At 68.9% G+C, this 26,744-nt stretch overlaps 3 protein-coding genes across 3 annotated transcripts; 2 read left to right on the plus strand and 1 right to left on the minus strand.

Annotated features, from left to right (window-relative positions):
- Positions 1-16: 16 nt before the first annotated feature.
- On the plus strand, positions 17-2,550 carry POLR1G (RNA polymerase I subunit G; the record flags this gene model as incomplete). The annotated part of the gene is made up of 3 exons (XM_082074063.1): positions 17-156; positions 708-831; positions 2,247-2,550. The coding sequence occupies exons 1-3, from the start codon at positions 150-152 to the stop codon at positions 2,548-2,550; spliced, it is 435 nt and encodes a 144-aa protein (XP_081930189.1). The 5' UTR covers positions 17-149.
- A 43-nt stretch (positions 2,551-2,593) lies between these two features.
- ERCC1 (ERCC excision repair 1, endonuclease non-catalytic subunit) lies at positions 2,594-8,186 on the minus strand. The gene is made up of 8 exons (XM_082074062.1): positions 8,060-8,186; positions 7,053-7,156; positions 6,358-6,457; positions 5,019-5,095; positions 3,956-4,055; positions 3,013-3,084; positions 2,856-2,924; positions 2,594-2,789 (listed from the first exon to the last, which is right to left on the minus strand). Exons 1-8 carry the CDS (start codon positions 8,159-8,161, stop codon positions 2,688-2,690), a joined length of 726 nt encoding a protein of 241 aa, XP_081930188.1. The 5' UTR covers positions 8,162-8,186; the 3' UTR covers positions 2,594-2,687.
- A 2,810-nt stretch (positions 8,187-10,996) lies between these two features.
- On the plus strand, positions 10,997-26,392 carry LOC309450880 (tyrosine-protein kinase receptor UFO-like). The gene is given in 21 exon segments (XM_082074064.1): positions 10,997-11,201; positions 12,341-12,608; positions 13,046-13,146; positions 13,920-14,144; positions 14,693-14,773; positions 14,870-14,985; positions 15,551-15,743; positions 16,097-16,236; positions 16,939-17,095; positions 17,427-17,456; positions 18,235-18,358; positions 18,749-18,831; positions 19,651-19,746; positions 19,829-19,906; positions 21,094-21,183; positions 21,677-21,801; positions 22,774-22,883; positions 23,567-23,798; positions 24,652-24,769; positions 24,772-24,788; positions 25,428-26,392. Coding segments are annotated over 21 exon segments (3,075 nt in total). The 5' UTR covers positions 10,997-11,128; the 3' UTR covers positions 26,046-26,392.
- The last annotated feature ends 352 nt before the right edge of the window (positions 26,393-26,744 follow it).

Here is a 26,744-nt window from a genome sequence, read left to right on the forward strand (position 1 = left end):
AGAGGCGGGCACCGCCCACCCCCGGCCGCCGGAGCGAACCAAGTGCCCCGCGGGGTGGGGGGGGGGGGGGGGCGGGAAACGCTCCCGCGCTGAGCGGAGGGGTGGGCGCGACCGCGGGGGGCGGGGCCACGCGGGGCACGCGGCGACACATGGAGGGTGAGTGGGGGGACACGGGGGGACATGGGGGGACACGGGGGGACATTATGAGGATATGGGGGGACACGGGGGTACATTATGAGGATATGGGGGGACACGGGGGTACATGGGGGGACACGGGGGATATGGGGGGACACGGGGGGACATTATGGGGACACGGGGGGACATTATGGGGACATGGGGGGACACGGGGGGACATTATGGGGACACGGGGGGACATTACGGGGACATGGGGGAACATTATGAGGATATGGGGGGACATTATGGGGACATGGGGGACACGGGGGGACATTCTGGGGACACAGGGGGACGTTATGGGGACATGGGGGGACACGTGGGGACATTATCGGGACATGGGGGGACACGTGGGGACATTATGGGGACATGGGGGGACATTATGAAGATATGGGGGGACACGGGGGGACATTATGGGGACACAGGGGGACGTTATGGGGACATGGGGGGACACGTGGGGACATTATGGGGACATGGGGGACACGTGGGGACATTATGGGGACACGGGGACGTTAAGGGGACCCGGGGCCGCCCAGCTCCCCCAGGCCCGCGGTTCCGCTGCCCCCCCGAGTTCGAGGCGGCGCCCCCGGGGGGGGCCCTGGGGGGGCCCAACACCGAGATCTGGATCATCCGGGCGCCCGCCGACCTCTGCCCGCACAGGTGGGACATGGGGACAGGGGGACATCATGGGGACATCGTGGGGACAGGGGGACATGGGACATGGGGACATCGTGGGGACATGGGGACATCATGGGGACAGGGGGACAGGGGAACGGGGGACAGGGGGACAGGGACATGGGGACAGGGCAGGGACAGGGACATGGGACATGGGGATGGGGGACAGGGGGACAGGGACATGGGGACATCATGGGGACATGGGGACAGGGGGACATCATGGGGACAGGGGGACATGGGACATGGGACATGGGACATGGGGACAGGGGGACAGGGACATGGGACATGGGGACAGGGGGACATGGGGACAGGGGGACATGGGGACAGGAGGACAGGGACATGGGACATGGGACATGGGGACATCATGGGGACATGGGGACAGGGACAGGGGACAGGGGGAGAGGGGGACAGGGACATGGGGACATCATGGGGACATGGGGATGGGGGACATGGGGACAGGGGGACAGGGACATGGGGACATCATGGGGACATGGGGACAGGACAGGGGACAGGGACATGGGACATGGGGATGGGGGACAGGGGGACATGGGACATGGGGACAGGGGGACATGGGGACATGGGGATGGGGGACAGGGGGACATGGGACATGGGGACAGGGGGACATGGGACATGGGGATGGGGGACAGGGGGACATGGGACATGGGGACAGGGGGACATGGGGACATGGGGATGGGGGACAGGGGGACATGGGACATGGGGACAGGGGGACATGGGACAGGGAAATGGGGACAGGGGACAGGGGGACATGGGACATGGGGACAGGGGGACATGGGACTCGGGACATGGGACATGGGACATGGGACATGGGGACATGGGGACAGGGGGACATGGGGACATGGGGACAGGGGGACAGGGACATGGGACATGGGACATGGGGACATGGGGACATAATGGGGACATGGGGACATCATGGGGACATGGGGAGAGGGGGATATGGGGACAGGGGGACAGGGACATGGGACATGGGGATGGGGGACAGGGGGACATGGGGACAGGGGGACATGGGGACAGGGGGACATGGGGACATCATGGGGACATGGGGATGGGGGACATGGGGACATGGGACATGGGGACAGGGGGACATGGGACAGGGGGACAGGGACATGGGACATGGGGACATGGGGGTGGCACTGGTGCCAATGGGGGGGTCACAATGGTGACACTGGGGGGGGGGGGATCATACTGGTGACACTGGGGGTGACACTGGTGATATGGGGGGTGACAGTGGTGACACTGAGGGGGGTGACACTGGGGGGTGACACTGGGGGGGGGGGATCATACTGGTGACACTGGGGGTGACACTGGTGATATGGGGGGTGACAGTGGTGACACTGGGGGGGTGACACCGGGGGGGTGACACCGTCCCTGTCCCCCCCCAGCCTGGACGGCTGCGCGGTGCCGCTGGCCGGGGGGGGGCAGCTGCAGCTCCCCCAGGACGGAGACGCCCCCCCCCAGCTCTACACGGTGCGGGGGGGCCCGGGGGGGGCGGGCGCCCCCCTCCTCGTGACCCCCCCCCGCTGCACCCCCCCCCCGCGCGGCTGCATCAGCATCACCCGCAGCTTCGGGGCCCCCCCCCGCGGCGGGACGGGGGGGGCACCCCCGGGGGGGGCGGCGCCGGGACCCCCCCCCGGCACCGGGGGGACCCCCAAGAGGAAGAAGCACAAGAGGGAGAAGCTGCGGTGACCCCGGGGGGGCCCCGTGTCCCCCTCCCACCCATTGACACCAATACAATAAACGCCCTTTATTATAAAACCACACTGGGGGGGGGTCAGTGGCACATTCTGGGGGGGTCAGTGCCTCATTTTTGGGGGGTCAGTGCCTCATTTTTGTGGGGGGGTCAGCGCCTCATTCTTGGGGGTCAGCGGCTCGTTCTTGGGGGGCTTCAGGAAGGGCTCGTGCAGGATGTCGAAGAGACGCTTGGCCTGGGGGGGGGCAAAGGGGGTGTCAGGGGTGTCCCCCCCATGTCCCCCCCCCATGTCCCCACTCACCTTCTGGGGCCCGATCCCGGGACAGAGGGACAGATCCTGGCGGGACGCACGGACGACATTGGCCAGCGACTGGGGGGGGTCACAGGGGGTTTGGGGGGTGAGGGGGGGTGGGGGGGGTCCCCACACCCGGTGCCCCCCCCAGGGTGGGGGGACTCACCCCAAAAGCCGTGAGGAGGCTCAGGGCGTCCGGCTTGTTCACCGAGCGCACGCTGCTCAGGCACTCGCTCACCTGGGGGGGCAGGGGCAGGTTTGGGGGTTCAGGGTTTGGGGGGTTCGGGGATTGGGGGTTCAGTGTCCCGGTATTGGGGTTCAGGGGCTGAGGGGTTCGGGGGTTGAGGGGTTTGGGGGTTCGGGTATTGGGGGTTCAGTGTCCTGGTATTGGGGTTCAGGGGTTGAGGGGTTCGGGGGTTCAGGGTTCAGGGGTTTGGGGGTTCAGGGGTTTGGGGGTTCAGGGTTTGGGGGTTCAGGGGTTCGGGAGTTTGGCGGTTCGGGGGTTCAGGGCTTTGGGGGTTCAGTGTCCCAGTATTGGGGTTCAGGGGTTTGGGGATTGGGGATTCAGGGATTCAGGGGTTCGGGGCGTCAGGGGTTTGGGGGTTCAGTGTCCAGTATTGGGGTTCAGGGGTTTTGGGGTTCAGGGATTCGGGAGTTCAGTGTCTGGTACTGGGGTTCGGGCATTGGGGGTTCAGGGGTTCAGGAGTTTGGCGGTTCGGGGGTTCAGGGCTTTGGGGGTTCAGTGTCCCAGTATTGGGGTTCAGGGGTTTGGGGGTTCAGTGTCCAGTATTGGGGTTCAGGGGTTTTGGGGTTCAGGGATTCGGGAGTTCAGTGTCTGGTATTGGGGTTCGGGCATTGGGGTTTCAGGGGTTTGGGGGTTCAGGGGTTCGGGGCAGGTTGGGCGGTGCAGCAGGGACCCCCAGAGCCCGGAATTGGGGTTCAGGGCTTCAGGGTTTGGGGGTTCAGGGTTTTGGGGTCTCACCCGGGGCAGGAACTGCGGCTGCAGCCGCTCCCACAGCAGGTCGGGCGGTGCAGCAGGGACCCCGGTATTGGGGTTCAGGGTTTGGGGGTGCAGGGGTTCAGGGTTTTGGGGTCCCCCCCCATCTCACCCGGGGCAGGAACTGCGGCTGCAGCCGCTCCCGCAGCAGATCCGGCGGCTTCTGCTCAAACGCCTTGAACGTCTCCAGGTACCGCGCGGCCTCCTCGGGGCTGGGGGACCCCAAAACTGCTGCACCCCCACATGGGGGACCCCAAATCCACCCCACCCCCGCATGGGGGACCCCAAATCCACCCCACCCCCCGCCTCCTCGGGGCTGGGGGACCCCAAAACTGCTGCACCCCCACATCGGGGGACCCCAAATCCACCCCACCCCCGCATGGGGGACCCCAAATCCACCCCACCCCCAGCCTCCTCGGGGCTGGGGGGACTCCAAAATCCAGTGAACCCCCAAACTGCGGGGGGACTCCAAATCACCCCACCCCTGCATGGGGGACCCCGAATCCACGGGGGAGGTCCCCACATTGCCATGGTACCTCCAGGCCAGCAGGGGGCGCAGGGTGGGTGGGTGGGTGGGTGGCACAGGGGGGTCCCGGGGGGTACAGGGGGTACGGGGGGTCCCAGGGGGTCATGGGGGGTACAGGGGGTCCCGGGGGGGTCCCCACATTCCCGCGGTACCTCCATGCCAGCAGCAGCGTGCAGGGGTGGGGGGGGCACAGGGGGGTACAGGGGGGTTCAGGGGTCATGGGGGGTACAGGGGGTCCGGGGGGGTCCCGGGGGGGTCCCCACATTCCCACAGTACCTCCATGCCAGCAGCAGCGTGCAGGGGTGGGGGGGCACAGGGGGGTACAGGGGGGTTCAGGGGGTCATGGGGGGTACAGGGGGTCCCGGGGGGGTCCCCACATTCCCGCGGTACCTCCATGCCAGCAGCAGCGTGCAGGGGTGGGGGGGGCACAGGGGGGCACAGGGGGGTACAGGGGGGTTCAGGGGGTCATGGGGGGTACAGGGGGTCCGGGGGGGTCCCGGGGGGGTCCCCACATTCCCGCGGTACCTCCATGCCAGCAGCAGCGTGCAGGGGTGGGGGGGGCACAGGGGGGTTCAGGGGGTCATGGGGGGCCATGGGGGGTACAGGGGGTCCGGGGGGGTCCCGGGGGGTCCCCACATTCCCGCGGTACCTCCATGCCAGCAGCAGCGTGCAGTCGCTCAGGATGCAAACCTTGCCCAGCTCCTTCAGCGCCTGCTGAGGGTCCCTCTGCGGGACACGGACAGACGGACATGGGACACGGACAGACGGACAGGGGGACACAGGGACATGGGAGAGAGGGGACAGTGATGGGGGGGATGGAGGGGACAGGGGGGACATGGGGACATGAGGACATGCGGGGATATGGGGACATGGGGACATGGGGACAGAGGGACATGGGGACGGGGGGATGTGGGGACGGGGGGATGTGGGGACAGGGGGACATGGGGACAGAGGGACATGGGGATGTGGGGACGGGGGGACAGAGGGGACATGGGGATGGGGGGGACACGGGGACAGGGGGACATGGGGCCAGGGGGACATGGGGACAGGGGGAACGTGGGGACGTGGGGACGGGGGGACATGGGGACATGGGGACAGGGGGACATGGGGCCAGGGGGACATGGGGACGTGGGGACATGGGGCCAGGGGGACATGGGGACGTGGGGACATGGGGACATGGGGCCGGGGGGACATGGGGACATGGGGACAGGGGGACGTGGGGATGTGGGGACGGGGGGACATGGGGATGTGGGGACATGGGGACAGAGGGACATGGGGACAGAGGGACATGGGGACAGAGGGACATGGGGACGGGGGGACATGGGGATGTGGGGACATGGGGCCAGGGGGACATGGGGACAGGGGGACATGGGGACATGGGGCCAGGGGGACATGGGGACGGGGGGACATGGGGACATGGGGACGGGGGGACATGGGGACGGGGGGACATGGGGACAGAGGGGACATGGGGACAGAGGGACATGGGGACAGAGGGACATGGGGACAGGGGGGACATGGGGATGTGGGGACATGGGGACATGGGGATGGGGGGGACACGGGGACGTGGGGACATGGGGATGGGGGGACATGGGGACGTGGGGGACATGGGGACAGGGGGGACATGGGGACAGGGGGACGGGGGGACAGGGGGGACATGGGGATGTGGGGACATGGGGCCAGGGGTACATGGGGACATGGGGACGGGGGGACATGGGGACGGGGGGACATGGGGACATGGGGACAGGGGGGACATGGGGATGTGGGGACATGGGGACATGGGGGACATGGGGACGTGGGGGACATGGGGACAGGGGGGACATGGGGATGTGGGGACATGGGGCCAGGGGGACATGGGGACGGGGAGACAGGGGGACATGGGGCCAGGGGGACATGGGGACGGGGGGGACATGGGGACAGGGGGGACATGGGGACATGGGGACATGGGGCCGGGGGGACATGGGGCCGGGGGGACACGGTCCAGGTCTCACCACGTCCACCTGCAGCAGCAGCAGCTGCAGCGCGAAGCTCCGGCCCAGCTGCCGCAGGCGCTCGTGCACGTACCCGGGGTGCAGCTGGTGGTACCGCACGCTGGGGGGGCACCGGGACATGGGGACACCCCCGGGACACCCCAACATCCATAGGACACCCCAACACCCCCAGGACACCCCAACACACCAACACCCCCGGGGACACCGGGGACAGGGGGGACAGGGGCTCGTGCACGTACCCGGGGTGCAGCTGGTGGTACCGCACGCTGGGGGGGGCACCGGGACATGGGGGGGACCCCAACACCCCGGGGACACCCCAACACCCCCACAACCCCTGGGGACACCCCAACACACCAACACCCCCAGGGGACACCCCCAGGTGACACCATGGGGACCCCAGGGACACCCCCATGACCCCAGGGGACACCCCCAGGTGACACCATGGGGACCCCAGGGACACCCCCATGACCCCAGGGGACACCCCCAGGACACCCCCAGGTGACACCCCCAGGTGTCCCCCCACCTGAGGAACAGGGCGCAGCTGCTCTGCCCCAGCACGTAGTGACACCACGGGGACCCCAGGGACACCCCCAGGTGACACCATGGGGACCCCAGGGACACCCCCAGGACACCCCCAGGGACACCCCCATGACCCCAGGGACACCCCCGGGTGACACCCCCAGGTGTCCCCCCACCTGAGGAACAGGGCGCAGCTGCTCTGCCCCAGCACGTAGTCGGGGACGATGTCACCGAACTCCCAGGGGACGTTGCGGATGAACCGCAGCACCGGGTTCCCGCGCTGGGGACGGGGCGGGCACGGGTGACCCCGCGTGTCCCCGCGTGTCCCCGACACCGGGGGACGGTCCCCGTGTGTCGTGTCCCGACAGTCCCCATGCGTCCCCATGTTAACCCACGACACTGGGGGACAGTCCCCGTGTCCCCCCATGTGTCCCATGACACCGGGGGCCGGTCCCCGTGTCCCCCTGCGTGTCCCCCCGCGCGTCCCCGTGTGTTCCCGCGTGTCCCCGTGCCCCCCGTGTGTTCCCGAGTGTCCCCCTGCGTGCGCCCCCGCGTGTCCCGTGTGTTCCCGAGTGTCCCCACGTCCCCCCGCGTGTCCCCCCGTGTCCCCACGACACCGAGGGACAGTCCCCGTGTGTCCCTGCGTGTCCCCACGACACCAGGGTCCGGTCCCCGTGTGTCCCCGTGTCCCCCTGTGTGTCCCCCTGCGTGTGTCCCCGCGTGTCCCCGTGTGTTCCCGAATGTCCCTGTGTCCCCCCGCGTGTGTCCCCGTGTCCCCACGACACCGAGGGTCGGTCCCCGCGTGTCCCCGTGTCCCCCTGTGTGTCCCTCTGCGTGTCCCCGTGTGTTCCCGAGTGTCCCCGTGTCACCCCGTGTGTCCCCGTGTCCCCACGACACCAGGGTCCGGTCCCTGTGTGTCTCCCTGTGTGCCCCCCGCGTGTCCCCGTGCGTTCCCGCGTGTCCCCGTGTCACCCCGCGTCCCCACGACACCGAGGGACAGTCCCCGTGTGTCCCCCCGTGTCCCCCCGACACCGGGGTCCGGTCCCCGCGTGTCCCCGCGTGTCCCCCCGTGTTCCCACGACACCGGGGTCCGGTCCCCGTGTCCCCCCGCGTGTCCCCCCGTGTCCCCACGACACCGGGGGCCGGTCCCCGCGTGTCCCCGCGCCCCCCGCGCCGCCCCCACCTGCCGCGGGCTGACCACGACGGCGCTGCTCTTGGCGCCCGGTTTGAGCGCGGGCAGCGGCTCCGCCGGTCCCCGCTCCCGCTCCGCTCCGCCCGCCGCCATCGCGGCCGCGGCCACGCCCCCCCGCGCGGCGATTGGTTCCCGCCGCGGAACCCCGCCCCCTCCGCGCGGAGATTGGGCGCCGCCGTGTCAATCACTCCCGCGGCACCGCCTCCCCCCCAGTGACTCTGGGGCGGTGTGGGCGGGGTTCCGAGGTGTGGCCACGCCCCCCCCCGCGCGGCGATTGGGCGCCGCCGCCGTGTCAATCACTCCCGCGGCACCGCCTCCCCCCCGGTGACTCTGGGGCGGTGTGGGCGGGGTTCCGAGGTGTGGCCACGCCCCCCCCCCCCCGCGCGGCGATTGGGCGCCGCCGTGTCAATCATACTTGAATACCCCCAAGCGTGTCCCCATTCCCCGGTGGGTGTCCTCAAACGCTGGTCCGTGTCCCCACCCGTGTCCCCAAGTCCCCACCCATGTCCTCATGTCCCCACCCGTGTCCCCCCCCCGTCCCCAATTCCCCACCCGTGTCCCTAAGTCCCCACCCGTGTCCCCACCCGTGTCCCCAGCCCGCGTGGCACCGGGAGGGGTCCCGGGGGGGTGTGGGGTCGCAGCCCCCCCGGTGACCCCGGTGACCCCGGCGGTGACGTGTGGCCGCAGCTGGGGTGACGTCACCGGGCGCTGACGTCACCGGGTGCCGATGTCCTGACGTCACCGGCACCGCACCCACTAACGGCTGCCGGCCCGCCCGGGGACCCATAGACACCCCATAGACACCCCATGGGGACCCTATGGACACCTCACAGCACCCTATAGCACCCATAGACACCCCATGGGGACCCTATGGACACCCCACAGCACCCTATAACAGCCCATAGACACCCCATAGAGACCCTATGGACACCCCACAGCACCCTATAGCACCCCATGGACACCCCACAGCACCCTATAACAGCCCATAGACACCCCATAGAGACCCTATGGACACCTCACAGCACCCTATAGCACCCATAGACACCCCATAGAGACCCTATGGACACCTCACAGCACCCTATAGCACCCATAGACACCCCATAGAGACCCTATGGACACCCCACAGTACCCTATAGCACCCTATGGACACCCCGTGGTACCCCACAGCACCCTATAGCACCCCATAGACACCCTATGGGGACCTCATGGACATGAGGTGCATTAGTCTCACACGGGACACATTGGTGTTGCACAAGCACCCTGGTGTTGCACGGGCTGTGTTGGTGTTGCACAGGCTGTGCAAGCCTTGCACGGGGCACACGAGCCTTGCACGAGCACCCTGGTGTTGCACGGGCTGTGTTGGTGTTGCACGAGCACCCTGGTGTTGCATGGGCTGTGTTGGTGTTGCACGAGCACCCTGGGGTTGCACGGGCTGTGTTGGTGTTGCACAGGCTGTGCAAGCCTTGCACAAGCACACTGGTGTTGCACAGGGTGTGCCAGCCTTGCACAAGCACACTGGTGTTGCACAGGGTGTGCAAGCCTTGCACGGGGCACATGAGCCTTGCACGAGCACATTGGTGTTGCACGTGGTGTGTTGGTGTTGCACGGGCTGTGCAAGCCTTGCACAGGGCACATGAGCCTTGCACGAGCACCCTGGTGTTGCACGGGGTGTGTTGGTGTTGCACGGGCTGTGCAAGCCTTGCACGAGCATCCTGGTGTTGCACGTGGCGTGTTGGTGTTGCACGGGCTGTGCAAGCCTTGCACGAGCATCCTGGTGTTGCACGGGGTGTGTTGGTGTTGCACGGGCTGTGCAAGCCTTGCACGGGGCACATGAGCCTTGCACGAGCACATTGGTGTTGCACGTGGCGTGTTGGTGTTGCACGGGCTGTGCAAGCCTTACACGAGCATCCTGGTGTTGCACATGGCGTGTTGGTGTTGCACGGGCTGTGCAAGCCTTGCACGAGCATCCTGGTGTTGCACGGGGTGTGTTGGTGTCGCACGGGGCACACGAGCCCTGCACAAGCACACGAGCCTTGCACAAGCACACTGGCCTTGCACGAGCACATGAGCCTTGCACAAGCACACAAGCCTTGCACGAGCACACTTGTCCCAATCTGGGGTCCCCTTGTCCCAGTTTGGGGTCCCCCCATCTCAATTTGGGGTCCTCCCGGTCCCAGTCCCGTCCCCCTGGTCCCAGTTCGAGTCCCCCCTGTCCCAGTTTGGGGTCCCCCCGGTCTCAATTTGGCATCCCCCCCGGTCCCAGTTTGGGGTCCCCCTGGTCCCAGTTTGGGGTCCCCGCTGGTCTCAATTTGGGGTCCCCCCGGTCCCAGTCTGATTCCCCTCGTCCCAGTTTGAGGTCCCCTTGTCCCAGTTTGGGGTCCCCCCGGTCTCAATTTGGGGTCCCCCCCAGTTCCAGTTTGGGGTCCCCGGGTCCCAGTCCGGTCCCCCCGGTTCCAGTCCGGGTCCCACGGTCCCAATTTGGGGTCCCCCCGGTCCCAGTTCTGTCCCCCCCCGTCCCAGTCCCGTCTCCCGGGTCCCAGTCCGGTCCCCCCGGTCCCAGTTCAGGTCCCCCGGTCCCAGTCCGGTCCCCCCGGTTCCAGTCCGGGTCCCACTCCGGTCCCCCCGGTCCCAGTTCAGGTCCCCCGGTCCCAGTCCGGTCCCCCCGGTTCCAGTCCGGGTCCCCCCGTTCCCACTCCGGTCCCCGCGGTTCCAGTCCGGGTCCCCCGTTCCCACTCCGGTCCCCCCGTTCCCACTCCTCTCCCTCCGCTCCCGGTTCGAGCCCCCGCCGCTCCCGCCCCCCCCACCCCCTCCACCCCCCGCCCCATCCCCGCCCCCCCATCCCATCCCACCCCCCCGTCCCCCCCCCATCCCCCTCGGGCGCGGTCGGTGCGTCCCGGCAGAACTTTCCTCCTCCTCCGCCATCCCGGGGCCTTCGTCCCCCTCCTCCTCCTCCTCCTGCTCCCCCGTTAACCCCCGCCCGGCGGCTCCGGCGCCGCTCCCGGACCGGGGGGTCCCGGGGGTGCCCGGGGGTGCCCGGGGGTCCCGTTGCCGCTGCGGGCGATGGGGGGGCCCGCTCCGCTGCTGCTGGTGCTGCTGGCGGCCGCTGCGCTGGGGTCCGGACCGGCCCCGCCCGGTGAGTCCCGGGAAGGGGGGGGGTGTTTTGGGGGTCACCCCCTGTGCGAGGGACCCTTTGTTGGGGGGGGAGGGATGGGGGCACCCCAAGGGCTGCGGGAGTGGAGAGGGGGGCGGGAGAAAAGGGGGTTTTGGGGGGTGGGAGTGGATGGTTTGGGGGGGACCCCTTTCCGACCCTTTTGGGGGGTTCCAACGAGGGTCCTGTGGGGAGACCCTTTTTAGGGGGGCAGTCTCCGTTATGCCCCGGTTTACCCCAAAGTTGCTCCAGGGCGGCCCCGTCTACCCTCACTGCCCCATAACGGGGGCGGCCCCGTCTACCCTCACTGCCCCATAACGGGGGCGGCCCCGTCTACCCCCGCTGCCCCATAACGGGGCTTGACCCCCCTCAGCAGGGACCGGGGCGGGGGTGGGAAATCGCTGTCCCCCCCCCGCCCCGGAGCCGCCGCCCGTCCCCGCTGTCCCCGCCAGACATCTGGGGCTGGTTACGGCGGGGGCGGCGGTGACACGGGCGGTTCCCCCCCGGGCCCCCCCCGGCCCCGTTGCCGTGGGGCAGATGCCGGGGATGCCTGAAGGCTCCCGGGGGAGCGGTGGGGGGGGGGGTGTGACCCCCCCCACTTCCCTTCCCACGCCCCCGGGGGACCCAGGTGTCCGGGACAGTCTCCCCCCCCCACCGCCCCCGCTGTTGCGGGGGGACATGATTCCCCCTCCCCGGGCACTTTGCGGGGGGGGCGTTTGTGTGGGGGCAGCCGCGGGGGGGAGCGGGGGGGGGGTGAGATGGGGAGTGGGGGTCGGGGGGGTGGTCCCGGGGGGGTCCCAGGGCCTGGGGGGGTCCCGGGGGTCAGTGTGTGTCCGGAGGGGTCCAGGGGGGGTCCCGGGGGTCAGTGTGTGTCGGGGGGGGTCCCAGGGGATCCCGGGGGGGTTCCGGGGGTCACTGTGTATCCGGGAGGGTCCAGCGGGGGTCCCGGGGCTCACTGTGTGTCCGGGGGGTCCAGGGGGGGTCCTGGGGGTCCCAGGGGTCCCGGGGGTCACTGTGTATCCAGGGGGGTCCCAGGGGATCCCGGGGGGTCCCGGGGGTCAGTGTGTGTCCGGGGGGGTCGCGGGGGTCCCAGCCCCGCCCCCTGACCCCCCGTGCCCCCCCAGCGCTGTCGTTCCTGGAACACCCGTCCAACGTCACCGCGTCGCCCGGCGAGCGCGTGCGGCTGCGCTGCCGCGTGCGGGGCCGCGGGGACCCCCCCGGGAATCCCCCCCCCTCCCCCGGGGGGAATCCCCCGCCCCCCGGGGACCCCCCCGCCGGGGACCCCCCCGAGCTGGGCTGGCGGCGGGACGGGCGCCCCCTGGAGGACGCGGACAGTGACCAAGCGCAGGTGCCGCTCGGCGACCACACGTGGGTGGCGACCAGCGAGCTCAGGTGGCGACCGAGGGCCCGGCCCCGTCACGTCGTGTCCCGTGTCCGTGTCACATCGTGTCCCCTGTCCGTGTCACATCGTGTCCCGTGTCCGTGTTACATTGTGTCCCGTGTCCCCGTGTCTGTGTCACATTGTGTCCTCCTGTCCGTGTCACGTCGTGTCCCCGTGTCTGTGTCACGTCGTGTCCCGTGTCCATGTGGGTCGGTACCAGTGTCCCCATGTCCCCACTGTCCCCACTGTCCCCACTGTCCCCATGTCCCCATTGTCCCCCATTGTCCCCCATTGTCCCCCATTGTCCCCATGTCCCCCATGTCCCCCATGTCCCCCATTGTCCCCATGTCCCCATGTCCCCATGTCCCCATGTCCCCCATGTCCCCCATGTCCCCCATTGTCCCCATGTCCCCATGTCCCCATTGTCCCCATTGTCCCATGTCCCCAGCATCCCGTCGGCCGGCCGGGAGGACGAGGGTCGGTACCAGTGCTGGGCGCGCGTGGGCTCCACTCGTGTTCTCTCCACCGAGGCGCTGCTGGAGCTGGCGGGTGAGCGGCAGCACCCACGGGTGGGGGCGCCCAGGGGACCCCCATGGCACGGGTGGGGGCACCCAGGGGACCCCCCCATGACACAGCACCCACGGGTGGGGACACCCAGGGGACCCCCATGGCACGGGTGGGGGCGCCCAGGGGACCCCCATGGCACGGGTGGGGGCATGCTGGGGTCCCTCCCCATAACACAGCACCCACGGGTGGGTACACCCAGGGGGCCCCCATGGCACGGGTGGGGGCGCCCAGGGGACCCCCATGGCACGGGTGGGGGCATGCTGGGGTCCCTCCCCATAACACAGCACCCACGGGTGGGGGCACCCAGGGGACCCCCATGACACGGGTGGGGGCACCCAGGGGACCCCCCCATGGCATGGGTGGGGGCACCCAGGGGACCCCCATGGCACGGGTGGGGGGCATGCTGGGGTCCCCAATGACCTATCTGTGCTCCCAGGGTTGGGGTCCCCCCATGTCCCCACTGTCCCCCCATGTCCCCATGTCCCCCCATGTCCCTATGTCCCTGTGTCCCCCATGTCCCCATGTCCCCCCCATGTCCCCATGTCCCCAAGTCCCCATGCCCCCCCATGTCCCCATGTCTCCCATGCCCCCCCATGTCCCCAAGTCCCCATGCCCCCGCCATGTCCCCATGTCCCCATGTCCCCATGTCCCCATGTCCCCCATGTCCCCCATGTCCCCCCATGTCCCCATGTCCCCCCATGTCCCCATGTCCCCCCCCTGTCCCCATTGTCCCCTGTCCCCTGTGCTGTCCCCAGGGCTGCCGCAGTTCGTGGAGGAGCCGGGGGACGTGCGGGTGGGGGTGGGCGCCCCGTTCCAGCTGAGCTGTGGGGCGCGGGGCCCCCCCGAGCCCGTGCGGCTGCGCTGGCTGCGGGATGGGACCCCCCTGCAGCCCCCCCCCGGGACAGAGACCCCCCCCGGGACAGAGACCCCCCCCGGGACACAGCGCCCCCCCGGCGCCCGCTCCACGCTCAGCGTGCCGGGTATGGGACACGGGGACAATGGGGACAGTGGGGGCAATGGGGGGTATTGGGGACATTGGGGGCAATGGGGGCAATGGGGGACATGGGGACAGTGGGGGCAATGGGGACATTGGGGGTATTGGAGACATTGGGGGCAATGGGTATATTGGGGGGTATTGGGGGCAATGGGGGCATTGGGGGCGATAGGGGCGATGGGGACAATGGGGGTATTGGGGACATTGGGGGTATTGGGGACATTGTGGGGTATTGGGGGCGATGGGGGTTATTGGGGCAATGGGGACATTGGGGACACTGGGGGGTATTGGGGACATTGGGGGCAATGGGGACATTGGGGAGTGTTGGGGACATTGGGGTATTGGGGACAATGGGGGTGATGGGGGGTGATGGGGACAATGGGGACAATGGGGGGCGATGGGGGCAAGGGGGGGCGATGGGGACAATGGGGGGTGATGGGGGGCGATGGGGACAATGGGGGTGATGGGGGGCAATGGGGACAATGGGGGGTGATGGGGACAATGGGGGACCCCCTGACCCCCCCCGCCCCCCAGGCCTGACCCACAGCAGCTCGTTCTCCTGCGAGGCCCAGAACGCCCGCGGTGTCACCACCTCCCGCGCCGCCATTGTCACCGGTGAGGGACACGGGGACACACGGGGGGACACACGGGGGACACGCGGGGGACACGGGGACACACGGGACGCCCTCACCCCGCCCCCGTGCCCCCCAGTGGTGCCGCAGCCCCCCCGGAACCTGCGGATGGTGGCGAGGGGACAGACCTGGCTGGAGGTGACATGGGACCCTGGGGACAGCGGGGACAGTCCCCTGAGCCACTGCACCGTGCAGGTACGTGGGGACATGGGACATGGGGACATGGGACAGGGGACATGGGGACATCGGGGTATGTGGGACGTGGGGGAACATGGGGGGTACAGGGGGACATGTCCCCATGGAGGGGGTCAGAGTGTCCCCAAGGCTGTGTCCCCAGGGCCATGTCCCCAAGGTCGGGGTGTCCCCAAGGTCAAGGTGTCCCCAAGGCCATGTCCCCAAGGTCGGGGTGTCCCCAAGGTCGGGGTGTCCCCAAGGTCAAGGTGTCCCCAAGGGGACTCGGGATGTCCCCAAGGGGGGTCAGGATGTCCCCAGGGGGGTCGGGGTGTCCCCAAGGGGTTTGGGGTGTCCCCAAGGGGACTCGGGATGTCCCCAAGGGGGGTCAGGATGTCCCCGGGGGGGTCGGGGTGTCCCCAAGGGGTTTGGGGTGTCCCCAAGGGGACTCGGGATGTCCCCAAGGGGGGTCAGGATGTCCCCGGGGGGGTCGGGGTGTCCCCAAGGGGGGGTCAGGATGTCCCCAAGGGGACTCGCGGTGTCCCCAGGGGTCTCGGTGTCCCACCCGTGTCCGTGTCCGTGTCCCCAGGCGGCGGCCGCGGACACGGGCGGCGCCCCCGAGGCGGGGGGGCTGTACACGCGCGTGCTGCCCGTGCCCCCCCACGCGCTCCGCGTGGAGGGGCTGCGGCCGCCCGGCCCCCGGCGCGTGCGCGTGTCCTGCGCGACCGCCCGCGGCGCCTCCCCCTGGTCCGCGTGGGTCCCCGTGGCCGCCGCCGAGCGCCGTGAGTGGGGCGGGGGGGCTGGGGGGTTACGGGGCTGGGGGGGGCTATGGGGTGGGGGCGTCCCCATGTGTCACCTCCCCCTGGTCCCCATGGGTCCCCGTGGCCACTGCCGAGGGGGGTGAATGGGTGGCTGGGGGGGTTATGGGGCTGGGGGGGTTATGGGGCTGGGGGGGTCCCCATTGGGCTGAGGGGGGGTCATGGGGCAGGGGGGAGGGGCCTGGATATGGGGGTCCCCATGGGAATATGGGGCTCGTGGGGGGGGGGTGTGGGGTCCCCGTGGGGCTGGGATCCCTGCGGGAGGGGGATCCGGGCCCCCGGACGCCTGGGTCCCCCTGACCCCCCGCCCCCCCCAGCACCGGCGTCGCCCCCCGAGAACGTGACGGTGCAGCGGGAGGGGGATCGGGCCCACGTGCGCTGGGGGGCGCCCCGGGGACCCCAAAACGGGCTGATCCGCGGCTACCGGCTGGGCTACCGGGGGGGGCACAGCCCCGAGGTGGGACCCCCCGCACCCCACTGCACCCACTGCACCCCATTGAACCCCATTGCACTCCATTGTACCCCATTGCACCCATTGCACCCCATTGCACCCATTGCACCCCACTGCACCCCATTGCACTCCATTGCACTCCATTGCACCCCATTGCACCCCATTGTACCCCATTGCACTCCATTGTACCCCATTGCACCCCATTACTCCCATTGCACCCCATTGTACCCCATTGCACCCATTGCACCCCATTGTATCCCATTGTACCTCCTGCACCCCCCTGCACCCCCATTGCACCCCATTGCACCCACTGTGCCCCCTGCACCCCCATTGCACCCCCTGCACCCCATTGTACCCCCATTGCACCCCATTGTACCCACTGCACCCCATTACTCCCCATTGCACCCCATTTCTCATCCCACTGTCCCCATGTCCCCAGTGTCCTGTTTGTCCCCATGTCCCCTGTCCCCATGTCCCTGTCCGTCTGTCCCCCTGTCCCCATGTCCCTGTCCGTCTGTCCCCCTGTCCCATGCCCCTGTCCCCCCGTCCCCTGTCCCATGCCCCTGTCCGTCTGTCCCCATGTCCCCTGTCCGTCTGTCCCCCTGTCCCATGCCCCTGTCCGTCTGTCCCCATGTCCCCCTATCCCCCCGTCCCCTGTCCCATGCCCCTGTCCGTCTGTCCCCATGTCCCCTGTCCGTCTGTCCACAGGTGCTGCTGGACGTGGGGCTGGCGCTGGAGGCCACCCTGGACCTGTCCCCAATGTCCCCAACGTCCCCAACGTCCCCCGGGGGGCTCTGGGTGCGCGTGGCCCCGTACAGCGGGGGAGGGGACGGGCCCTGGAGCCCCCCGGTGCTGCTGCCCCCCCGTGAGTCACCCCGTGGCCCCAGTGTCCCCATGTCCCCAATGGCCCCATCACCCCATGTCCCCAATGTCCCCATCACACTGTGTCCCCAATGTCCCCAGCACCCCAATGTCCCCAATGGCCCCATCACCCCAATGGCCCCAATGTCCCCAGTGGCCCCAGCACCCCAATGGCCCCAATGTCCCCAATGTCCCCATCACCCCATATCCCATCACCCCAATGTCCCTGTCACTCCAGTGTCCCCATAGGCCCCCATGTCCCCCATGTCCCCAGCACCCCTGTGTCTCTACTGTCCCCATCACCCCATGTCCTGATGTCCCCAATGTCCCCACAGCTGGAGAGACCCCCCTGGAGACACAGCCCGGTGAGACTGAGGGGACGGGGGGGATGGGGGGACAGGGGGGACATTGGGGACAGTGGGGACAGGGGGGACGGGGGGGCCAGTAGGGACGGGGGGGATGGGGGGACATTGGGGACATTGGGGACAGTGGGGACAGGGGGGACAGTAGGGTCAGGGGGGACAGTGGGGACGGGGGGGACAGAGGGGTCATGGGGTTTCCCCAGGGGTGTCCCCGGTGTCCCCATGTCCCTGATGGTGTCCCCAGGGGTGTCCCCATGTCCACCTGTCCCTGACGGTGTCCCCATGTCCCCATCCCGCAGTGGTGGCCCCGGCGCTGTCCCTGGGGTGGTGGGTGGCCCTGGTGTCCCCATGTCCCCCTGTCCCTGACGGTGTCCCCATCCCGCAGTGGTGGCCCCGGCGCTGTCCCCCAGCTGGTCGGTGTCCCCATGTCCCCATGTCCCCATGTCCCTGACGGTGTCCCCATGTCCCCATCCCGCAGTGGTGGCCCCGGCGCTGTCCCCCAGCTGGTCGGTGTCCCCATGTCCCCATGTCCCCATGTCCCCATGTCTCTGATCATGTCCCCATGTCCCCATCCCGCAGTGGTGGCCCCGGCGCTGTCCCCCAGCTGGTCGGTGTCCCCATGTCCCCATGTCCCCATGTCCCCATGTCTCTGATCATGTCCCCATGTCCCCGTCCCGCAGTGGTGGCCCCGGCGCTGTCCCCCGGCTGGTCGGTGTCCCCATGTCCCCATGTCCCCATGTCCCCATGTCCCTGACGGTGTCCCCATGTCCCCGTCCCGCAGTGGTGGCCCCGGCGCTGTCCCCCGGCTGGTCGGTGGCCCTGGTGGCCGTGGCCACGGTGGCCGCGCTGGCGCTGGCTCTGGGGGTGGCGGCCGCGCGGCGGCGGCGCAAGGAGACGCGGTTCGGGTGAGCGGCGGGTCCCTGTCACCCCCTGTCACCCCTGTCACCCCATGTCACCCCGGGTCAGCCCCGTCACCCCTGTGTTTCCCATGGTGTCCCCAGAGTGTCCCTGTCCCCTCCCCATGTCCCTGTCCCCAGGGAAGTGGCCCTGTCCCCATGGTGTCCCCATGATGTCCCCAGGGTGTCCCTGTCCCCAGGGGGGTGGCCCTGTCCCCATGGTGTCCCCATGATGTCCCCAAGGTGTCCATGTCCCCACACTGTCCCTGTCCCTATGTCACTGTCCCCATCCCCAGGGAGGTGGCCCTGTCCCTGTCCCAATGGTGCCCCTGTCCCAGTGGTGTCCCCACGGTGTCCCCACGGTGTCCCCACGGTGTCCCCACGTCCCCGTGTCCCCAGGGAGGCGTTTGCCCCGCGGGGGGAGCCGCTGGTCCGGTACCACGTCCGCAGCTCCTACAGCCGCCGCAGCGCACAGGCCACGCGTGAGTGTCCCCGTGTCCCCATGTCCCCTGTCCCCGTGTCCCCATGGCCCTGTGTCCCCATATCCTGTGTCCCCAATGTCCCAATGTCCCTGTGTCCCCACGTCCCCGTGTCCCCATGTCCCCATGTCCCCGTGTCCCTGTGTCCCCATGTCCCCATGTCCCCAATGTCCCTGTGTCCCCCTGTCCCTATGTCCCCCATCCCTCTGTCCCCAACCAGTGTCCCCTTGTCCCCTGCACCCACCCCAGTGTCATGGTCCTCAGGTGACCTTGGGTGACCCGTGGGTGTCTGGGTGACCTGGGGTGACCTGGGTGACCTGTGGTATCCCTGTGACCTGGGGTGACCTGTGGGTGTCTGGGTGACCTGGGTGACCTGTGGTATCCCTGTGACCTTGGGTGACCTCGGGTGACTCATGGGTGTCTGGGTGACCTGGGGTGACCTGTGGTATCCCTGTGACCTTGGGTGACCTCGGGTGACCCATGGGTGTCTGGGTGACCTGGAGTGACCTGGGGTGACCTGGGTGACCTGTGGTATCCCTGTGACCTGGGGTGACCTCGGGTGACCTGGGGTGACCTGTGGGTGTCTGGGTGACCTGGGTGACCTGTGGTATCCCTGTGACCTTGGGTGACCTTGGGTGACCTTGGGTGACCTGGGTGACTCATGGGTGTCTGGGTGACCTGGGGTGACCTGTGGTATCCCTGTGACCTGGGGTGACCTCGGGTGACCCGTGGTATCTCTGTGACCTTGGGTGACCTGGGGTGACCCGGGATGACCCGGCTGACCTGGGCTGACCCCGGTGCCCCCGGTGACCCCATGCGCAGTGATGCGTCTGGGGGTGAGCGCGGAGCTGCGGGAGAAGCTGCGGGACGTGCTGCTGGAGCCGCAGCGCCTGGCGCTGGGAAAGGCGCTGGGAGAGGGTGCGTCCCCAGCTCGGGGTGGCCCCGTGACCCCGTGTCCCCGTGGGGTGTCCCCGTGGGGTGACCCCGTCCCTGTGCCCAGGGGAGTTCGGCTCGGTGCTGGAGGGGCAGCTGAGCCAGGCGCGGGGGGCGCTGCGCGTGGCCGTCAAGACCATGAAGGGTGAGTGGCCCGTGTCACCTGTGTCACCTGTGTCACCTGTGTCACCCCTGTCACCTGTGAGTGTCCCCCATGTCCCCTGTGTCACCTGTGTCCCCCATGTCCCTTGTGTCCCCTGTGAGTGTCCCCCGGGTCCCCTGTGTCACCCATGAGTGTCACCTGTGAGTGCCCCTGTGTCACCCACGAGTGTTCCCCATGTCCCTTGTGTCCCTTGTGTCCCCTGTGAGTGTCCCCCGGGTCCCCTGTGTCACCCGTGAGTGTCACCTGTGAGTGCCCCCGTGTCACCTGTGAGTGTCCCCCATGTCCCCTGTGTCACCTGTGTCCCCCGTGAGTGTCCCCATGTCACCCACCTCACCCATGAGTGCCCCCCATGTCCCCCCATGTCCCCTGTGTCCCCCATCTTCCCTCTGTCCCCATGTCTGTCCCATGTCTGTCCGTCCGTCCGTCAGTGCCCATGTCTGATGTCTGTCTGTCTGTCCGTCTGTCCCATGTCTGATGTCTGTCTGTCCCCATGTCTGTCTGTCTGTCCGTCCCCATGTCTGTCTGTCTGTCCGTCCATCAGTGCCCATGTCTGATGTCTGTCTGTCCATCTGTCCGTCCGTCAGTGCCCATGTCTGATGTCTGTCTGTCTGTCCATCTGTCCATCCGTCCGTCTGTCCCATGTCTGTCTGTCCGTCAGTGCCCATGTCTGATGTCCATCTGTCCCATGTCTGATGTCCGTCTCTCCCATGTCTGATGTCCGTCTGTCTGTCCCATGTCTGTCCGTCTGTCCCATGTCTGTCTGTCCGTCGGTCAGTGCCCGTGTCTGATGTCCGTCTGTCCCATGTCTGATGTCCGTCTGTCTGTCCCATGTCTGTCCGTCTGTCCCATGTCTGTCTGTCCGTCGGTCAGTGCCCGTGTCTGATGTCCGTCTGTCCCATGTCTGATGTCCGTCTGTCTGTCCCATGTCTGTCCGTCTGTCCCACGTCCGTCTGTCCCACGTCCGTGTGTCCGTCAGTGCCCATGTCTGTCTGTCTGTCCGTCTGTCCGTCCGTTCGTCCGTCTGTCCCACGTCCGTGTGTCCGTCAGTGCCCGTGTCTGATGTCCGTCTGCCCCATGTCCGTCTGTCCCACGTCCGTGTGTCCGTCAGTGCCCGTGTCTGATGTCCGTCTGCCCCATGTCCGTCTGTCCCACGTCCGTGTGTCCGTCAGTGCCCGCGTCCCAGGCGGCCCTGGAGAACTTCCTGAGCGAGGCCGTTTGCATGAAGGAGTTCGACCACCCCAACGTCATGCGGCTCATCGGTCAGGGGACACGGGGACATGGGGACACTGGGGGACACGGGGACACCGGGGGGACATGGGGACACTGGGGGACACGGGGACACCGGGGGGACATGGGGACATGGGGACACTGGGGGACACGGGGACACCGGGGGGACATGGGGACACCCTGGGGACAGGGGGACATGGGGACACCGGGGGGACGTGGGGACACAGGGGGGACGTGGGGACACGGGGACACGGGGAGGGGACAGGGAGACATGGGAAAGGGGACATGGGACAGGGGAGGGGACATGGGGACGGGGGGGACAGGGGGACACCCCCGGGGCAATGGGGACATGGGACAGGGGGGTCAGGGGGTGCCTGGGGGTGCTCAATGGGGGTCCGGGGGGGTCAGGGGTGTCCTGCAGGGTTGGGGTCCCCCGGGGGGGGTCACGGTGCTCACGGGGGGGTCAGGGGTGTCCTGCAGGGTTGGGGTCCCCCGGGGGGGTCACGGTGCTCACGGGGGGGTCAGGGGTGTGCCTGCAGGGTTGGGGTCCCCCGGGGGGGCTCCCCGCCCCCGTGGTGCTGCTGCCGTTCATGGCGCACGGGGACCTGCACGGCTTCCTGCTGCACTCGCGCCGGGGGGAGCGGCCCACGGTCAGTGGGGGGGCTGGGGGGGGCTGGGGGTCCAGGGGGGTCTGGGGGTTTTGGGGGGTTTGGGGGTCGGGGGGGGTGGGGGGGCTGGGGGGTTTGGGGGGGGCTGAGGAGGTATGGGGGGTCCATGGGGTATATGGGGGTTCTGATGGGGGGGTCCATGGGGGGTCCCCAGGTCCTGCCCCCCCGGCAGCTGGTGGGGTCCATGGGGGTTCTGATGGGGGGTCCCCAGGTCCTGCCCCCCCGGCAGCTCGTGGGGTTCATGGGGGGTCCATGGGGTCCATGGGGGTCCATGGGGGTTCTGATGGGGGGTCCCCAGGTCCTGCCCCCCCGGCAGCTGGTGGGGTTCATGGGGGTCCATGGGGTCCATGGGGGTTCATTGGGGTCCATGGGGGTCCCCAGGTCCTGCCCCCCCGGCAGCTGGTGGGGTTCATGGGGGTCCATGGGGTCCATGGGGGTCCCCAGGTCCTGCCCCCCCGGCAGCTGGTGGGGTTCATGGGGGTCCGTGGGGTCCATGGGGGTTCATTGGGGTCCATGGGGGTCCCCAGGTCCTGCCCCCCCGGCAGCTGGTGGGGTCCATGGGGGGTCCATGGGGGTCCATGGGGGTTCTGATGGGGGGTCCCCAGGTCCTGCCCCCCCGGCAGCTGGTGGGGTTCATGGGGGTCCATGGGGGTCCATGGGGGTTCATTGGGGTCCATGGGGGTCCATGGGGGTCCCCAGGTCCTGCCCCCCCGGCAGCTGGTGGGGTTCATGGGGGGTCCATGGGGTCCATGGGGGTTCATTGGGGTCCATGGGGGTCCCCAGGTCCTGCCCCCCCGGCAGCTGGTGGGGTTCATGGGGGGTCCATGGGGTCCATGGGGGTTCATTGGGGTCCATGGGGGTCCCCAGGTCCTGCCCCCCCGGCAGCTGGTGGGGTTCATGGGGGTTCATGGGGGTCCATGGGGGTTCATTGGGGTTCTGATGGGGGGTCCCCAGGTCCTGCCCCCCCGGCAGCTGGTGGGGTTCATGGCCGACATCGCCGCCGGGATGTGCTACCTGAGCCGCAGGAACTTCGTGCACAGGGACCTGGCGGCACGGAACTGCATGTGGGACATGGGGACAATGGGGGGACATGGGGACAATGGGGGGACATGGGGACAATGGGGGGACATGGGGGGACATGGGGACAATGGGGGGACATGGGGACATGGGGGGACATGGGGACAATGGGGGGACATGGGGGGACATGGGGACAATGGGGGGACATGGGGACATGGGGGGACATGGGGACAATGGGGGGACATGGGGGGCAGGGGGGACATGGGGACATGGGGGGACATGGGGGGACAGGGGGACGTGGGGGGACATGGGGGGACATGGGGACATGGGGGGACATGGGGGGACAGGGGGACATGGGGGGACATGGGGGGACATGGGGACAATGTGGGGACATGGGGGGACATGGGGACATGGGGGGACATGGGGGGACATGGGGACATGCGGGGACATGGGGGGACAGGGGGACAATGCGGGGACATGGGGACATGGGGGGACATGGGGACAACATGGGGACATGGGACAGGGACCTGGTGGTGCGGAACTGCATGTGGGACATGGGACATGGGGACAGCGTGGGGACACATGGGGACGTGGATATGGGGACACATGGGGATAAGTGGGATGGGAGAACATGGGGGACACAGGGACAGGGGGACACAGGGACGGGGGACATGGGGGGACACAGGGACAGGGGACACTGGGTGACAATGGTGACACGTCCCTGTCCCAGGCTGGATGAGTCCCTGCGGGTGCTGGTGTCCGACTTCGGGCTGTCCCGGCAGCTGGCGCCGGGGGCCGGTGACGTCACGGGGGGCGCCGGTGACGTCACGGGGGACGCCGGTGACGTCAGCGGGGCGGGGGGCGGGCCCTGGTACCAGCAGGGCGGCCCCGCCCCCGTCCCCGTCAAGTGGGCGGCGCTGGAGTCCCTGGCGCGGAGGGTCTACAGCAGCAAGAGTGACGTGGTGAGGGACCCCCCAAAAATGAACCCCCCGAACCCCAAAACTGAACCCCTGAACCCCAAAACTGAACCCCTGAACCCCAACCTGTACAGCAGCAAGAGCGACGTGGTGAGGGACCCCCAAAAATGAACCCCCCGAACCCAAAACTGAACCCCTGAACCCCAAAACTGAACCCTGAACCCCAACCTGTACAGCAGCAAGAGCGACGTGGTGAGGGACCCCCCAAAAATGAACCCCCCGAACCCCAAAACTGAACCCCTGAACCGCAAAACTGAACCCCTGAACCCCAACCTGTACAGCAGCAAGAGTGACGTGGTGAGGGGCAGCCCCATAGACCCCAAGGCTCACTATTTGGCAGCACCATACCCCCCCAAGGCTCACTATTTGGCAGCCCCATAGCCCCCCAAGGCTCACTATTTGGCAGCCCTATACCCCCCAAGGCTCACTATTTGGCAGCCCCATAGCCCCCCAAGGCTCACTATTTGGCAGCCCCATAGTCCCCCTAAGGCTCACTATTTGGCAGCCCCATAGCCCCCCAAGGCTCACTATTTGGCAACCCCCCAAAACTGACCCCCCGAACTCCAAAACTGAACCCCTGAACCCCAACCTGTACAGCAGCAAGAGTGACATGGTGAGGGACCCCCCAAAACTGAACCCCCAAACCCCCCCGCAGTGGGTTATTGGGGGGGTCAGTGGGTTATTGGGGTCCTGGGGGGTTATTAGGGGGGTCAGTGGGTTATTGGGGCTTATGGGGGGTTGTTGGGGGTCAGTGGGTTATTGGGGGTCCTGGGAGGTTATTGGGGTCCTGGGGGGTCCTGGGGGTCCCGTCCGTGCGGTGACCCCCCTGCCCCCCCAGTGGTCTTTCGGGGTGACCATGTGGGAGATCGCGACGCGGGGCCAGACCCCGTATCCCGGGCTGGAGAACAGCGAGGTGCTGCCGTTCCTGCGGGGGGGGCACCGCCTGCGCGCCCCCCCGGGCTGCCCCCCCGCGCTGTGAGTCACCTGACCCCCTGAACCCCCCCCCGGGCTGCCCCCCCGCGCTGTGAGTCACCTGACCCCCTGAACCCCCCCCGGGCTGCCCCCCCGCGCTGTGAGTCACGTGACCCCCCGAACCCCCCCCGGGTGCCCCGGGTGGCTGGACCCCACCCCCGAACCCCCCCCCGGGCTGCCCCCCGCGCTGTGAGTCACATGACCCCCCCGAACCCCAAAACCCCCCCCCGGCTGCCCCCCCGAACCCCCAAACCCCCCTGACCCTCCCCAGGCTGCCCCCCCGCACTGTGAGTCACCTGACCCCCCCGACCCCCCCTGAACCCCAACCCCCCCAGTTCCTGACCCCCCCAATTTGGGGACCCCCCCCATTTGGGGCCCCCCCCTGCTACACGCTGCTGCTGGGACCAGGACCCCGGACCCCCCAAACCCCTAAACCCCCCTGTTCCTGACACCCCCATTTTTGGGAACCCCCCCATTTTGGCCCCTCCCATTTTGGGCCCCCCCCCAGCTACAAGCCGATGCTGCTGAGCCCAGGACCCCCGGGATGCCCAAACCCCCCTGTTCCTGACCCCCCATTACCGGGCCCCCCCCATTTTGGGGACCCCCCCCATTTTGGGACCCCCCCCATTTTGGCCCCCCCAGGTACGAGCTGATGCGGCGCTGCTGGGCCGAGGACCCCCGGGAGCGCCCCACGTTCGAGGAGCTGGGGGGGGCCCTAGGGGCGGCGCTGCGGGGGCTGCCCCCCCCCGCGCCCCCCGACCCCCTCTACGTCAACATGGAGCGGGGGGGGGCGGCCGGGGGCCCCCCCGCCCACAAACCGCCCCCCCCGGCCCCGCCCCCTCCCGAGGGGGGGCCCGGGCGCTACGTGCTCTGCCCGCCCCCCCCCGGGGACCCCCCCGGGGACCCCCCCGCGCCCTCCGAGGAGGGGGCTTGAGTGGGGACCCCCCCCCCAGCCGCACCACTGCCAGGGACCCCCCCCAGCTCCATGGAGGCGGGGTCACCCCCCCGGGGGCGGGACCCCCCCCCAGGTACTGGGGTAACCCGGGGACCCCCCCCAACAGTTGGGACCCCCCACGGGTATTGGGGTATCCCGGGGCCCCCCCCCAAGGGCAGGGACCCCCCCCTCGAAAGTTGGGGACCCCCCCCAGTTATAAGGGCATAGTGGGGACCCCCCCAAAGGTTGGGACCCCCCCCCAGGTACTGGAGCATTTTGGGGACCCCTCCAAAGGTTGGGACTCCCCCCCAGTTATAAGGGCATAGTGGGGACCCCCCCAAAGGTTGGGACCCCCCCCAGGTACACGGGACCCCCCCCCGAAGGTGGGACCCCCCCCCAGGTACTGGAGCATCTTGGGGACCTCCACGAGGTTGGGGACCCCCCCCCAGGTATAAGGGCATAGTGGGGACCCCCCCAAGGTGGGGACCCCCCCCCAGGTACTGGAGCATCGTGCAGACCCCCCCCCCAAAGACTGGGACCCCCCAAAGGCCAGACGCCCCCCCACCCGGACCCCCCCCATTCCCCTCCCCCGCCCGCACTTTACGCCGCTTTGGGACCCCCCGGGGGGGGTGTGTGACCCCATGACCCGCCCCCCCCCAAAAAACCGCCATAAAGCGCCTTGTCCCGCACGAGACTTCGCGGGTTTTTTTTGGGGGGCGCTCGAGGGTTTGGGGTTCGGCCAATGGGAGCGCGGCGCTGCCCGCCGGCCAACCAATCGGGGGCCGGCTCTTGTTGCTAGGCGACGCGGGGGGCGGTAGCACGCGCAGACGCCGCCGGGTGGCCAATGAGAGCCGCGCTAGGCTCGCCCCGCCCTCCTGAGAAAGCAGCCAGTGGGAAGTGAGTCCCTTCCCCGAGGGCCCGCCCTCGCCCTGACAGGCAGGGAAGCAGCCAATGGGAGGCCAGGAAGGGCGCGGCACGGCTCTCGTCGCTATTGGCTAGAAGGCCGTCTGCGCCCGCCCTCTCCC

This window comes from Streptopelia decaocto (assembly GCF_964273445.1).
Source record: "Streptopelia decaocto genome assembly, chromosome: 32".
In the NCBI taxonomy this organism is placed as follows: Eukaryota; Metazoa; Chordata; class Aves; order Columbiformes; family Columbidae; genus Streptopelia; species Streptopelia decaocto.

Bases quoted from the DNA above. Each gene is read 5' to 3' on its own strand.
- ERCC1 (XM_082074062.1), bottom strand. From the start codon at position 8,161: ATGGCGGCGGGCGGAGCGGAGCGGGAGCGGGGACCGGCGGAGCCGCTG. The intron at 7,157-8,059 runs GTGGGGGCGGCG...CCCCGTCCCCAG, and splicing joins TCGTGGTCAGCCCGCGGCAG to CGCGGGAACCCGGTGCTGCG. The intron at 2,790-2,855 runs GTGAGTGGGGAC...GCCCCCCCCCAG, and splicing joins CCGGGATCGGGCCCCAGAAG to GCCAAGCGTCTCTTCGACAT.